Below are 15,426 nucleotides of genomic sequence, written 5' to 3'. Positions count from 1 at the left end.
AGCATTCGCTAAATTGAGTACAAACAAGATATTTATAAATATGTTCTGCCCTAATGCAAAGCGTCTACGTAACTGTGCGCGTCTTGATTTTCGGCCATATACAGCAGAAATATGTCGTTCGTTGGTGCCTAGTACACTTGAACTCTATATATTTCTCAATCTGCACTTTGGTCTATTATAAATATATACGTTATTCAAACTTCTTTACACTTTCTAGGTTGCGCACTGTATACATAAATAATATTGTGGGGCTGGAGGTGCTTGAGCCCACTAAAATATTTCATAGCGATTGTTTGCTTGTTTACGGTGCTGATCACTGGACGACAATCTACCCAGATCAGGTCTCCTGAAAGCTGCCCTCTATAGCGGCTGCCGATGTAGCGCTGATGACACTTCAAAGATAGTGTATTCCTACCGTTGTTTGTGCGGCTCCTATCAGCAGCAAAAGAGCTTCATTAATTTGTTTTATCGCCATCAAACTGGACCGACAGCAGAGAATTGTAAGCAATGAGAAAACACATTTGTTGGATACACAATATGTTGTGTGTTTATTATTTATTCCTCTCACAACTGTTGTATTGTGGGAAACAAACACTAACATAGATCTTTCGTCTTTACTGTACCTCTGGGTCGTTTTTTTTTTTGTCATCACTATAGTTGAAATTCAAGAACGAACGATGCAGCAAGCGTTCCATCTGCGAAGAAGGGACATGTTGCCTCGACTATGGCGGCACTCGTAAACGATGCAAACCACTAGGCAAACGTGGTGACCATTGTGTAGACTGGGCTATAACTACTGTGTATTCCGGCATTTGCCCCTGTGATCCAAACGAAGGTAACATATATTTTGTAATATCATTCCTATAAGCGACAAAGCACAGCTTTTATTGTTAGCTTGCTTCATATAGCTTGAAATAATCAATCAATAGATTATCATTTAACCATCAACTTGATTTATGATGCAAGAACGTGTGAATGAAAACATGTAGAACAAAGTTTTGCAGTTTCTCTGAAGCCTTGAAGAACATTTTAAAAAATGTTCTTCAAGACATCAGTTTTTTCACCACTATTTGACGACGTCTAATGACACAAGTACTTGTATTCTTTGAGAGCGTGAACCAGCACATAAAGGGTCATAATGCGACTATTGAAATTTTTACTTACTTACGGTGAATGCGCCACGTGGCTAACTGTGATAGAATCGTTTCCAAAACGTATCTGCTGAAAATATCGTCTATAGGTGCAACCACATTGAGGTATTTTTAATTTTCAGCATTGCTGCGCAATACGAATTGCCTGTTTGGTTAAGTCCGCACTTTAATGCTCAAAACATACTTTTTGCAAACTGAAGCTGCACATGATCTCGTATATTAAGTTGGCGCGAGTGTGGTGCTTGTTGATAACAGTGAAGGAGCAAAGCAGGGACATGAAAAGTATAGAGTTTCCTACCGTGGGTTACGTATCGTATACAATCCTAAAGTTGGAAAAATATATCTTAGCGTATATCTTGCCGTTTCGTACCTGGCTCTTTTTTGCAACTTAATTATAAATTGTTAGGAACTTGGTTGAATGGTTGTTAATATCGGTTTTATGAAACCTTTCCGACGATCTACACTACCCTCAAATGATGCACGCATTGCAAACTCTCGTTTAACGATTCGTCTAAGGGATTTCTGGCCTAATAATACTACATAAATTGAGAAAATTTTTTATTTGTACTGTCATAATCATTCTATTCATTTAGTTTTTGTTCTTGTACAATGCACCAAGCAGTTTTGTGAAACCTTTCTTTAGTTCCTCGAGTACTTTACCAATATTTACCACGCATTGTTTTTGAAAGCACCTTGTATAAATGTTTCCAAGTGTTTCCATATGCATAAAAAGTTTTTAATGTTCGTTTTGATGCAAAGCCCAGCAGGGCTTCTTTGCCATCAATTGAGGCGTCGGCGTCGTTGGTTGTGGCTGAAATTTAACGTTGCCCGTTACCCAAAAATTTTCAGAGTTGCAAACAAAATGAATACGTGAAGTTGTGGAGTTTATAGAATATCGAACATCATCTTAATATATGTTACATCAATTAACAAAACTGCTTCACAAAATAGCCCCAGTTTGAATGCTGAGTACTGGTAGGACTCTTCTCAAAGCAGGCATTATGGCGTGGCACAAGCGTGACATCAAGGTGGTCATTACAACTTGCACATTGCGCAATGTGTGGCTCTTTGAAAGGGTTGCTGTACTACGTTTCCAAGAAGCTATTCAGTGGCGTGAGCCGATTGCCTCAAGACTCGATCTGCAAAACATTTTCTCAATTCGGTGTAATAGGAGCTGACTAACAGATACTGGCCCCCAGGTGTCATCACATTCTTTCTTTTGTGATTCCGCGGGTGGCCGAAGCTGAGCAGGGAGCAATGTACGAAGGAAACAAGTTACGTCATGAGGTAGTCTTCGTGACCTTTATTTTTCGCACTCTTCATTTTTATTTTCTTCGATTGGGGTAGGTCGCTTACAATGGGATCGCAGCCACGCACCCTGCAACCTCTTTCGGCTGGCAGGAACCGTGAAACAAACAGTGCTCAAACCTCCTCTGGTGCCATAGTGCCGATGGGAACCAGTGAAAAAAAATATTGTATATAATCTAATAAACTTTTCAATTACTCAATCAATCAATCAAATCGGCCAATGACCGTTCATCTTGCTCTGTGGTACGTTGATAGGGAAGCAGTGTCATAGCGAAGCAGCCCAGTAGGTGCGAGTGTTGTACGAGGTTACAACGAACACCGTTCATTACTTGGGTGAGGTGGCCACGTGGTGACGTGAGGCCATAACGTGTGACAAGGAACAGATGGTCCCCAATTCTGGCATGATCGCGCAAAACAGCGCATAGCTGCACGCTGCCGAGGCACATGCGTAGTCGCGCAATCGTACGTCGCAGCTCCGCGTCACTGTTCCATGTCATTGTAGTACACATGGTCACGGGTTCCTTGTCAGACAGAGATTCCAAAGAAACAGCCCTGGGAGCTGGGCGAGTTGCTAAGTTACATTTTTGGAGAAGCCTACAGTGCGCTAAAGACGGCGGACATGTTGTGTGTAGTCTGTTTCCTTGTCCATCTCATGTGCCACACAGTACGTTTACTTGAAACTGTCACGCCCAGCGATTCTGGGGTCAGTCACGCCACCTACCGTCGAGCCAAGAATGAACTCGGCACTGCTTCCAAAAAACAAATGTCAGGTGAACCATCCCCTGTGCTTAATTGGTTCACCATCTAATTTTATATCAACCTAATGAATGCTAGAAAAAGTTTCAAAAAAATAACCAGCAAAGATTAGCCATATTGAGAGGGCCCTGTTATTATACCACAATAGGCCACTATGTTTGAACTCCACACCACCGTTCAGAAATCGCCTGGTATTTTTTTCGAATATAGTTGAAGCTCGTGCAGAAACGCGAGTGCCGACCTTACCGACTACCACAAAGAGCCATTTGTGAACCTATGTAGTCAACTTTTTTGGTTAGCCCGTGTTGCTCTTAAAAGAGCCTAATTCACACAAAGACGTTGGTCTATCTCGTAGTGTATGGCTCTAAGTGAGAAAAATTAAAAAAAAATGCTGCGTAAGAAGCTATTCGATGACTACTCGCATGGCTCATCAGTGTTAATCATTTTATTGATTGACGCTGTTCACGAAAAAGGTGGTACATCTGCTATTGCGCCATTGTGTCCACAAGCAACCCCTTGGCATCTGCCCAAGTTCATCACAACAAAGCTGAACGAATTCTATTCCAAACGGGTTCAGACACTGTTGCAGACCCCAAACTATACGCAATGATCTGCATATCATATTTAGTCACCGTTTCCGGCTCATGAAGACAGATGTATTAGCAATTTAAACAGGCATGAATAATAATTGAAACCGTACAGAACCGCTCATCATTAAGGGTGCAACAATGCTCGTATTGCATACCAGAAGCCGTTGCAATAATATGCTTTTGAACTGGTCTACGATGATTGGAGGTTAAAATACGTGAGGGAAAGAGTGACTTGGTTGGTACGCTGGAACAAGAATAAACGTTTAATATTATGAATGAATGTAACAAAATGATTTGCCTGCAAACTGGCTGGATTTTCATGCCTAGGTATTTCTTCATCTTGCCTGCTTTGCTCGAATGAAGGAGGAGCAAGTCGGCAAGCAGGGCCTGCACTAATTCTTTGCGTATTCTCTCTGTGCTTTTTTATTGCGTGCAAGTATTACCTTACGTGTTGATGTTTCTCCATGAAACACAAAGCACATGCATCGAGCATAGGTGGGCAGGTCATGGTCAGGTATTCGAGAGATGAGGTCATACTTTATGCATTGGAGTTGAAACTCCGAATTATGGAGTCGGTATAATTGGAAAGCGCGGGCTGAGCATAGCTTGCCGGGCCGTGGAAAAGAAGTGGAATAAGGAGAGCGCGAACCGAGTATATGCATGCAGTGTGAGAGGGCACAGCGTCCTGAGCACATGATGGCCGGTTGTGTTGCTGGGTGGTTTTCAGAGAAGGGTGTAGAGAGAAGAAATCGCGCGCATAATAAAGTTTTCTGGGGTCGTGCTAGCAGCCGGTGGCGGATGATTGAGTCTTTGTCATATCTTTTTAGGGACGATAGTCTTTGTTGAGGACCTTCGACGCGAAAAGTTTTGTCTGTCTGTCACTTTGTCTGTTTGTCCACCCTCAACAGTACTCCAAACGGTCGACCTCATCCACAGCGCCCACTAATGTTGCTCAAGATTTAGCGTTCATACTTGTGCGATTGTCAACTAAAAGAGATAATTGCGCATATCTGAGGCACCATAACAACATGTAAATATTTTGCTTGTGCGTCTTTTAATAGAAAAGGCATACATAAATAATTCTAAGGACCATAGCGTTTATCACGCTGCGCTAACCATGCAACGCTTGCACGAAAAGGCAAGTGTTTCCTAAGCTTTGCCAAGATGACACGGTGGTGGCACCTAACCGTTGCCCTGCATTCTACACCTTATCACCTCTGAGACGGGCGCGCATGCCGGTCTCAGAGCCGCACGCTTTGTTTTTCAAGATAAATGCCAGGTAGCTCTCATATCTCACGTGTTTACGTGAGTTGATGCGCTCTTTCGCCTCCGCTGCATGCTAGAGGCACTCCAACTCAGCGCCTCCAGAACACTATTCACTGATTTTCTTGCGCAGAGCACCAAATAAATGTTTTGTTCACTGTCTTCAGATGCAAGACTATTATCTTTCGGCGACATTTGGAGATTAATATGCAGATACGAGGCCAATTTGTTTTCTAATAGCAATGTTCATGGGCTACACATGTATGTCGTACCTACCCTAAAGAAAAGAAAAACAGAAACATCAAATTGGTTTATGTTGTCATCCATTGGCAGGAGCAGAGCTCTTCTGGTAGTGATTTCTTTGAGTCCATGCAGAGCAAGTCTATTCCATTGGCATATCGAGAGTGCTCCCAGTATGTTTCATTGGCAGATCTGGAGGAGATCCTTCGCGAGATTCACTCGACCAAGCAACTTTTTCTGCTCCAAGAAAATTGGTGGATTTCGACCAGAAGTCACTAGCACCTTGCGCCTTGAAGCGGTGCCAACTAAGGGTGCACCAAAGTACGTTAGTCGTGTCAGTTGCGCCTCACGTCGGAGCTCACGTTTTGCTATAGCGTAGCGTCGCTGCGTCCAGCGTGCCCACTTAAGCAAGAAGAGAGACACACACACCGCGTTTCTTTCTGACCTTGCCATTTGCTCCAGAGGGAGCGTATGTGTTCAATGGGCAGATTTTCTTCTGTTGCCCTCCGCCAGAGTGAAGTGCTCTAGCGCAGAAATTGTCGGTCACCTCGAATTCGCCAATCGAGGACACCATTACACTAGCAATCTGCACTCCGAGACTCCAACACCATATATTTTACTAATATAAGTTGACTGATTGCAAAAAAATCAAGAACTCATAGATGCTTTAATTCCTTAGACGTTACGGCATTTTGCAACGGAAAGGTAATGTCAAGTATCTCTACCCGAATTCTGCTTTTCACGCGCTTTCTCGCTTACCAGTGTTCCTTGCTTACCAGTATCGCATAGTGTTTTCGAAATAATAAAACTTTACTTTGTAGTAATAAGCAAAAATATTGAGCTTTCTTCTGTCTCTTTAAGCTTTATTTTTGGTTAAGCACCATCTGTGATTCTTTGTGTGGATGGACAGGCGGTTAGTTGTCGAAACCAAAACTTCAGTGGCCGGAAATACCACCATTGCTAAAATGACGCACCCCTCCCCATCATCATAGCCCAACAAGTCGCGCGTTTTAAGGCACGAGCCGGCCGGTACCCCAACACGCCACGACGACAATTCAAACATAAAAAAGACAACTGCTTCGTCTCAGATGTTGAGGCGTCTCCGTCCTCACGACTGCTGGCTCTGAAGCACTGTCAACGCAACCACTCGTTAAAGAAGCCATTACACGTTTTTTAAAGCTTTTTCAGCTTTAACGCTAGAGCACTATCAAGCCATTCGCACCCCAAGTTTTGTGGCATGCCTTGTACCAAAAACAAACACTTGTATCATACCCTCCTTCTCATGTCTACCTGGCCTCCTCAACTCACAAGGCACGCTGACATCACTGGCCATTACAGAGCTGTCACGAGCACAGTCGACAATTTCAGCTTTTACCTCTCTAGACGTCCAAGCTTGCACGTCTACAGGTTACGCGCAGTCTGGGAGGCAATTGCACAGTGTGCCACGAAGCTCTCAAGGCACGCTGTGCGACGCAGATAGTGGTTTGGTTCATATATCTGCTCAGACAGGTGCCGCCTCTCTTTCAGCCAACCTTACTTCGGCGAATCCTACAGCCAATGACAGCCAATAAGATCAGGAGCTACGAGAATGTCAAGTGGCCAAAGCATGCTGCTCTGCCAATGGGCGAATGAAAGCGCATTTGGCCGAGTAGCAGCGATCTTCTGTAACCTGCAGCGATCCGTCGCAATTCGCCGCTTTGGAGCCTTGTCATAAATTATACAGTTTACACACAGACCTTAAATTGTGTTTTAAATCAAAGTTAGGACTTGTTGTACCGGCTCAATTTGTTTGTACAGAGTTGGCAAAACCGTTTCAGGGTCCCTCTAACTCCACTGTCCATTGCGAGGACCCTTGCCAATCGGAAATTCACGCGATACAAATCGGCCAATCGGATCAAAATCACTCAGTTGAATCGCCACGGCTTTAAGGCTCACACTAAGCGGGCGAGCCTTCAGCTTTCCTTAAGAACATTTGAAAACCCTCCAACTCTGGTAGTCTGCAACTAATTGCTCACACCCTTTGCGAACATAGTTGGTTCATTAACTATACACCGATGCAATTATCATTGCGGCACAAGATGACCACACCTGGTGACAGCAACAGGTGTCCACTTTTTGCTCCATACAAATGCACGTTGAATTCTCGGAGGCGCTTACTGTGGCATATCACTACCATCTTCACCTCTGGAGGGTCCGCCACAGCTACTTCTACGCGATGGTGCAGCCCAAAACCAATAGAGAGTACAAAAGTCGCATAGCCAAGCTCACCTAATGAGTGAACGGGACAATACGTGGCACAGCTCGCTGACTTGAACTGGATGGACCGATGCAACATAGCTGCTTGACAACTGTCCAGCTGCAGTACTTAGCGCACTTTGGCTCATTTTTTCAAGCGTACCTGAATTCGAACAGAGATATGAAATCATCTTTGACGAGCGTTTCACAGTGTTAATGAAGCCACTGAAAAAAATTCACAAGAGAACTCAGAGACCCACATCTATGCACAGCGCCCCGCCGCGGTGGTCTAGTGGCTGAGGTACTCGGCTGCTGACCCGCAGGATGCGGGTTGAAATCCCAGCTGCGGCGGCTGCATTTCCGATGGAGGCGGAAATGTTGTAGGCCCGTGTGCTCAGATTTGGGTGCACGTTAAAGAACCCCAGGTGGTCGAAATTTCCGGAGCCCTCCACTACGGCGTCTCTCATAATCATAGGATGGTTTTGGGACGTTAAACCACAGATATCAATCAATAAATCCATCTATGCACAGCAGGTCTCTTGAGGGCTCGCGTACTTGTATTCAGGTAACAAGAACACGGAGCTGCATCGACTATTCTATTTATGTGACCTAAAGGCTGCTATGGCAAAAATTAGGCGAGCAATGGCACCAGTAAAGGATAAAATCACCTTGAATTACTGGCCAACCTCTCTGTATACGCCTACACTAAGCTTTTTTACACATCATCTTCATTTGAATTGGAGAAAGACGTCTCCCGATCGGGTGGAAGACCACGCTGGAGACCACCATCCCCATTGCAGCCAAAGCCGATAGCTAAAACAACCTCCGCTTCATCTTTCTGACTTCCAGTGGGAGGAAGTTAATGAGGAAGGTAGTGCTCTATAGCTTGTCCAAGCTTGTATTGTCGATCCAATGTTTGGGTTCTGCCAACAACAGCCCGCAGCAGGATGTATAGCTTGAGCGTGATCCTTATATCATGGATCAGATGAAGTACCCCAAAATGACAAAGTTATGCTTGCTTCGGATCTGAAGGAGATCTTCAGTAATGTTATTATATGCTCTATACCAACACACCTCGCACAGATTGATTTTGGTCGAAACACATTCAACTACATTAGGCTGTTCCAAACCAACCGACAATCACACATTCGGATTGAACACTTTAAGCATGGCCCTTACCGATTACCCACGAGAATGGCCTCACGAGTAGCTGTCTTCTCACCCCTTCAATTTACTCTGGCAATTTTAAAAATCCCCCAGGTGGCAAAAGTTGAAAGAATGGAGCGTGCTTTATGCCGACGACACCACCATATGGGCGTCACAAAACTTGGCTTTAGACATGCAGGCCAACCTGCAGATAGCGGTGGACATCGTTGATGACTACACCCGTCATTGCGGCAATCAGAGATCACCATGCAAGTGAGAATTCGTTCACATACGTCTATCGCCAAAATGCACCACCACAGTCAACCTCTTACTTCACAGTGGACCCATACCACAATGTGATCGCATCGGAGTAAATCGAAACTGACAGGAAATTGGCTGAATTGCGTCAGATGAAAGAGCAGGGGGCCAGATCACCCGACTCCTTTCAAAAAATCGTTGCGTTCTGTGCTTGGTTCTTTAACTTCACCATGCTAGTTCAACCAGAACGGACTTGAAGACCCTCTCCGCAAAATCTACAAGCGTGCCGTCAATCTTCCAGTAACACCTCTAATCAGTGCTCTCTGGGCATTGGAATGGCCAGCCATTACAACGAGTTGCCAGGAGGCGCACAACAAAAACCAATATAACAGGTTGTCCCCGATATTGTCGGAATAGGGAAAGCGGGTGTGTACATTCTTGAAGATGTACACACATGTGCACAATTTTCCGCTTAACATGCCCTGAAACGGTCACAATGGGTGAGCCTTTGCGCGGGCAGGAACTCTTTGACTCCCCACTATGGTCACTGATTCGTAGTTTTCGACGTGGACGTTCCTGTCCGAACCACGGAAGTTGGCACACAGCCGTAGTCGTCCACCACAACACCGCCGTAAGTCGACTCACCTTCCGTGCACATAACGTCATGCACGCGGAGGAGATTGAATTCTAGCCGCCGCAGATCAGGACTGAACGAGTGCCAGCTGCAGTACTGAACAGGGCTACCTCCCGTACTTAGCCTACAGTAGTCTGCAAAACAGTGACTACTTGGGTGCCCCCGTGCGCCGAATGATCGTTTGGCCTCCGGCTCACACGGGCCTTGATGGTAAGGAGGATGCCAATGCTGTTTGCTGCCCGCGCACTCAGTCTCCGCACATCGTCCTTATCCCGAATGACCCGGAGCTCGAAAGCACTTCGGTTCACACTATGAAGTAAACCACAAGATATAACCTATCCGGCCCTGACAACAGTGCGAAACACTGAATCCTTCTAAGACTTTAAACCAAAGCTGTGTTGTGCCCGGCAATCCTAAACACTTCCACTCCTCTTGCACGGGCAATGTCCGCACTGTGAGGAAACTTCCTGTGATACTTTCTACTCAGTGTGGCCGTGCCGGAAAACCTAGAACCTCATCTAGTGGCCCAACGGGCCTTGGATGAGCGTGCCCGGGGTGCGGCTGACGCCAACTGTTTACCTTAAAGAGGATCGCATGTAGTGTTTGTAAGGGGCAGCCCCATAAATACCATTCCATTATCTCCTTGTGCATAAACTCTCCAAATGAATGTTTTTATCGTCTTCGAGTGCAGACACATTGAAGTTCAATAAAGTAGATTGCTGGGCCACTTGGTACAATACAATGTGGAAATATATGAGCGCACAAGGTAGAATCAAAAGTCACTTGACAGGAAAAACGCTAAACACAGAACTCAGCTTTTACTGGAGAACAATTAATACACGATAACACAACTGCTCAGACGCAATGAACTATCACTTCAAGGTGCCACTCCCCCCCCCCCCCTTCAAAGAAGAACTAAAAACATGGCATGCTGTTTGTACTGTGTACTCCAGTGGTTGTGTACATAATACCCTTGAGCTGCGGAAAAGTGTACATTGGCCAGACGGGTCATGGTTTAAATGATCGACTCCAAGAACATGGGACGTCATTGAATGTTCTCGCACGTGGCACGCACTTGTCAATGCACTGCGGGGATTGTAGGTGCTATCCGCAGTTTGACAGCATAAATATTCTGGGCAAATATTAACACAGATTTACCAGAAAAATCATGGAAGCGGAACAGATTAGTGCGAACGCAAGCACGTGTATCAGTATTCCTTTGGTAGCACTAAGTGAAAAAGCGGTGTCTTTTTTCAGCCGTTGAAGTAGATAAACACACCTTCTTGTTTTCTTTTTTTTGTTTGTTTTTTGATGGGTATGGCACCTTGAAGGGATAGTTGGTTGTGCCTGCGCGTTCGTGTTATCGTACAATGAATGTTTTCTAATAAACGTTCAGTGTTAAGTTGAGCGTATTTCCAGTCAAGTGATTTTCTTCTTTTACCTTGTACGCCCATATATTTCTACATCAATGTAGATACATAACCATGAAACAAAACGAAGAATCCCCATTAATTTGTTATATTTGTCATCAAAGCCAGTATCAATATGTTATTGCAATAATATGACTTTGCTATGTAAAAAATATTTGACATATTGTAGAACATGCTCCTTCCAATTTTTATACCGTCTTGACTGTCTTGGCCCTCACAGGAGTAAAGTTTGTGACGGCTGCCACTTAGCCAATGCGAGTTTGAAACCCTGGTTTGAGGCGTAGGGAACGTGGAGTTCAGAGAGAAGTCGCAGGCCGAACCCAATGGACCGGGGTCATAACATGAGAATCGAGAAAGAAGTGGTAGCTTAGGACGTAGCTGGGCGTATTCGGAAGGAACTGTCAAGCGAAGACTGCGTGAGCCGAGCACATGTGGCCAGCACGATGGCGGAAAAAAGTATGCTGGGGAAAAATATTTGTTGTACAATTACTATGTTAGCAAAAAAAAGAAGAAAAATAACAGAATATGTTCATCTTTTTCAGGTACCTGCCAGTTTGGTATTTGCATGTAGTTGGCGTTCATGGATTGTTCGCCCAATGCCGTGCAGAGGAAATAAACAGGCGTTGAAGTTTATCGGAACTTATGAGTCTTGAAGTTACCTCTTCTGTGTCCTGCTTTAAAGAAGAAAGTGATTGTTGTTCATAAGGCCTTACATGCATTGGACTCACTGATGCATTGAATAAAACGCGATCCTATCCCACTTCTTACAAAACATACTGAACTTGACGTTTGCCACATATCATCATTTTGATCAGCGTGATTAAGGCCACTGCAGGGCAGGTGCCACTACCATGGGTCGCCAATAATCCTGGTGTGGTGCTTTTTGCTCCGACAGCTCTCGTTGTTATTTATTCATGCCTCTTTTGCAAGAGAAATGAAAACGCTACAAAGAAAACAAAATGTTTTAGATAATTTTAGCAAAACTAAATTTAGCAGCAAACTTTAGCAAAAACTTTCACACATTTTTTTTCGCACACAGATGGCAACCATGATGGTGTTCCTCAAACCATATTACAGTCCTATAATATTTTTAAATCACTAGTGGACATTTATTTTTTTGTTTATTGCGGCAGATGGGCATACATTTCCTTTTAGTTATAATTTTTCTTTTAGGTAGCAAATTTTCTTGCGTAATAATCGCATATATATAAAAAATTCTGTTTATTGATTCCAACTGTTAGCCGGAAGTATCATTAAGCACTTACATAAAGATATGGACTGGCCGAGCAACACAATCACAATACCTAATTGCCATGCTGCATCGCCATACACATGCCTATGCCTACCAAATGACAAGTCAGCTGAAGCTTATGATGCGCTTCGTTGATGGTGCAAAAGCTCACAGTACCCTAAATACAACTTATTCATATGAATTAAAACGATAACCGTGTTTTCTTTTACATCAATGAACATGATGTACTCAACCTGTGGCACAGTAATAAGAAACGTTTCTTGAATTCGCCTTTGCAATGCCCCTACGATCGAGGCAATATCGACTTTTAGCTCATTAGCTTGTAATGCCCCACCTCTGTGAATTACTTACCTTTGGTCAAGCAACTATGTCGAGTGATGACGTCATTATGTGATGCTATAGGATGACATAAAATATGTTGGTGATAAGTAATGCCAATCTGATTTCATGCTGTAACATGAAATCTCCTTCATTGCGAAAGTTCACGTCGCCAATGGTCGTTGCGGGTCAATTTGCGTGTTAGATAAGGCAGAAACAACAATGACACACAAAAATATCCATTTCACAGCATCAGGGGCTTCGGCATGAAGTGCTTGAAAAAACGTTCTTTTTTGTTGTTGTTTCTGCCACGAGACTCCGATGTATCATGCTGGGAACTCCGCATGTATGAAAAAGTGAAACATCCTTTTAACCGCAATTTGGGGAGGGGGCATTGCTTTATAGAACAACTTCCCCAACCATTACAATATAGGGTACAAAGCGTTCTTACATTAGTGTTACAAATTAGAACAGTCATATTAGAGCAGGTAGTTAAAAAGGTTGGTGGTGCGTAGGGATTGTCGCAAGCCTCTGAGAAGCCGTTGCATTCGTGACAGAAAACTCAAGGTGAACGGCTATCCAAACGAATCGAGTAAAGATAGTCACACCATTGGTGTGTTATATTACAAAGTGTCCCAGTCAACGGGGACGAGGATTTCGAAGGACTCGTGTGTTTATAAAAGCCGCATTGTTGTATAGTAGTGTGCCCAAACAACCTGTATTATTCTAATTGTTTTATATTAGAGCAAAATAAATTAATAACTGTTATTAGCCAACTTTCCTTTTTTAGCTAAAATCGGTAAAATATTCAATCTGTTTTAGCTCGTATTGAATAACCTCACATAAAGCATTTATTGTTTTGCTAAAATTTCCACGGCTGTTTTGTGCGAGAAAAAATTGGCAGATCCCACGTACACAAGCAATCAATCATATAAAAAGCAAGAATGGGGAAGGTAGTTATGTCACATTAAAATTGATTGACTGTTTGATATGTGGGGTTTAAACTCCCAAAACCACCAAATGAATATGAAGGACGCCGTAGTGAAGGGCTCCGGAAATTTCAACCACTTGGGGTTCTTTAACATGCACCCTAATCTGAGCACACGGGCCTATAAAAATTCCGCCTCCATTGGAAATGCAGCCGCCGCAGCCGGGATTCAATCCCGCGACCTGCGGGTTAGCAGCCGAGTACCTTAGCCACTAGACCACTGCGGCGGGGCCTCTTTAATCTCAGCACAACGTTACGGTTCGGACGTAAATTATGCCGTACATGACTTTCATGTCATGAATATTGTGTTTGAGCCTGGCATTTGTGTTTCTGTTCCAGACACGTCACGTAATGCCAAATTTGGTATACGCGAAACTTGCGAAACAGCTGTGAGCGTCCTATGAGCCTGCCTGGTACTCATATTTTACATGACATGCATGTCATAATTATTATGTTTGCACATGCCATTCAACTTCGTCGTATATTCACGTCACATACCAAGTTAGGTATAAATGAAGCTTGCTAAACGGCCGTGAGCAAGCTATGACTGTCGCACGTAGTGATATTCTTACTTGATACGCACGTATTGATCTATAATTTGGACGTGTCATTTTCCTTTGTCTTCCATTCAAGTCAGGTTATACCAAATTTTGTATATGTGAAACTAGCGATACCACCACGAACACATCATGAGCCTGGCATGCAATCATATTTTCACATGCCACGCATGCCATTAATAATAAGTATAGACGAGTCGTTTAACAACGTTGTCTTTTTACGCCAAGTAATACCAACTTTGGTATAAGTGAAGCTAGAAAAAATGGCCGCGACCGCACTACGAGCGTAACATGTAGTCATCTTTTACATCTCTTTTAGTTACTTTTACTCGTCGTTCCCCGGTTTTCAAAGGCTCATACACAAATCACGTATGCAGTAACAATATAGTCGTCCGTTTTTTTTTCTTCAGAAAACCGTACTGGCTAACAGATACGACGAGGTTGCGTTTAGTAAAAAACTATTCAAGCTTGCAATCGATGATTCCTTGAAATAATATTGAAAATACTGAAAACACGAAAATTGGTCGTTTGTTTGAAACTCTGATTCAATTATTATTTATGTCTATTATTCAAGCCTTGGCTCAATTTTGACCTTTCAGGTCAATTTTTAGCTTTGCAAGATACGACAATAAATTACATATATACGGCGCAACCGTTTATTCGAGACATATTTATTTCTGCTGTTACCTGCAAAAATATGATTTTTAAATTATTCATTAAAGTCACTGTTTGGTGAAAAAAGTGGGTAAAAAAGAGGGAGTTTGATAAATAAGTGATAGTGTATTCAATGGATTGTAAGATTCAGGTGTATTACCAAGCGGTTAACCAAAATTGACAAAGTATTTATTAGAAGCATAAGCTATATCCAAACAACACAACTCTTCGTCAAGCGTGCTTATCTCGTTCCGCACACTATTATATTTCCCTTTCGTTAGATTAGTCAGTTCTCTGAATGCTTTATCACTGCCGTTCTGGATTCTCGAAAAACGCTCAATTAAATACTTTTTGCTGTATAATTCGTTACTCAGATCGTTTCGTTAAGGCGATAGTCTTTCTTGGAGACCTTCTACGCCAAAAATTTGGTCTGTGTGTCTGTCTGTACCATTATCGGTTTGTCGACTCTTAGCGGGTACTTGAAACGGCCGACCACATCCGCAGCGCCCACCTATCTTGCTCAAGACTTAGCGTTCATACTTATGTGACTGTCAAATAAAAATCAGTTATTGAGCGCGTCTGTAACAGCATAACAGCAGGTATATATTCTGAATGTGCGTTTTTTACAAGAAACGTCATACATTAG

At 43.3% G+C, this 15,426-nt stretch overlaps 1 protein-coding gene across 3 annotated transcripts in view; it reads left to right on the top strand.

The window, feature by feature from the left end:
- LOC142765421 (uncharacterized) overlaps positions 1–11,787 on the top strand; it is a 40,889-nt gene extending 29,102 nt beyond the window's left edge. Inside the window, exons 8-9 of one of the 3 annotated variants that reach the window (XM_075866409.1) lie at positions 658–835; positions 11,554–11,787. In XM_075866409.1, the coding sequence (XP_075722524.1) occupies positions 658–835; positions 11,554–11,582 (207 nt within the window). In that variant the 3' untranslated portion in view covers positions 11,583–11,787. Of the gene's footprint in view, positions 1–657; positions 836–6,835; positions 7,022–11,553 lie in introns of those variants that run through there. The other 2 variants (XM_075866410.1, XM_075866408.1) reach the window with 2 other exon arrangements.
- The last annotated feature ends 3,639 nt before the right edge of the window (positions 11,788–15,426 follow it).

This window comes from Rhipicephalus microplus, chromosome 6 (assembly GCF_043290135.1).
Source record: "Rhipicephalus microplus isolate Deutch F79 chromosome 6, USDA_Rmic, whole genome shotgun sequence".
NCBI lineage: Eukaryota > Metazoa > Arthropoda > Arachnida > Ixodida > Ixodidae > Rhipicephalus > Rhipicephalus microplus.
Note: the sequence above shows the minus strand (reverse complement) of the source record. Positions and strands in the feature narration are given on the sequence as shown.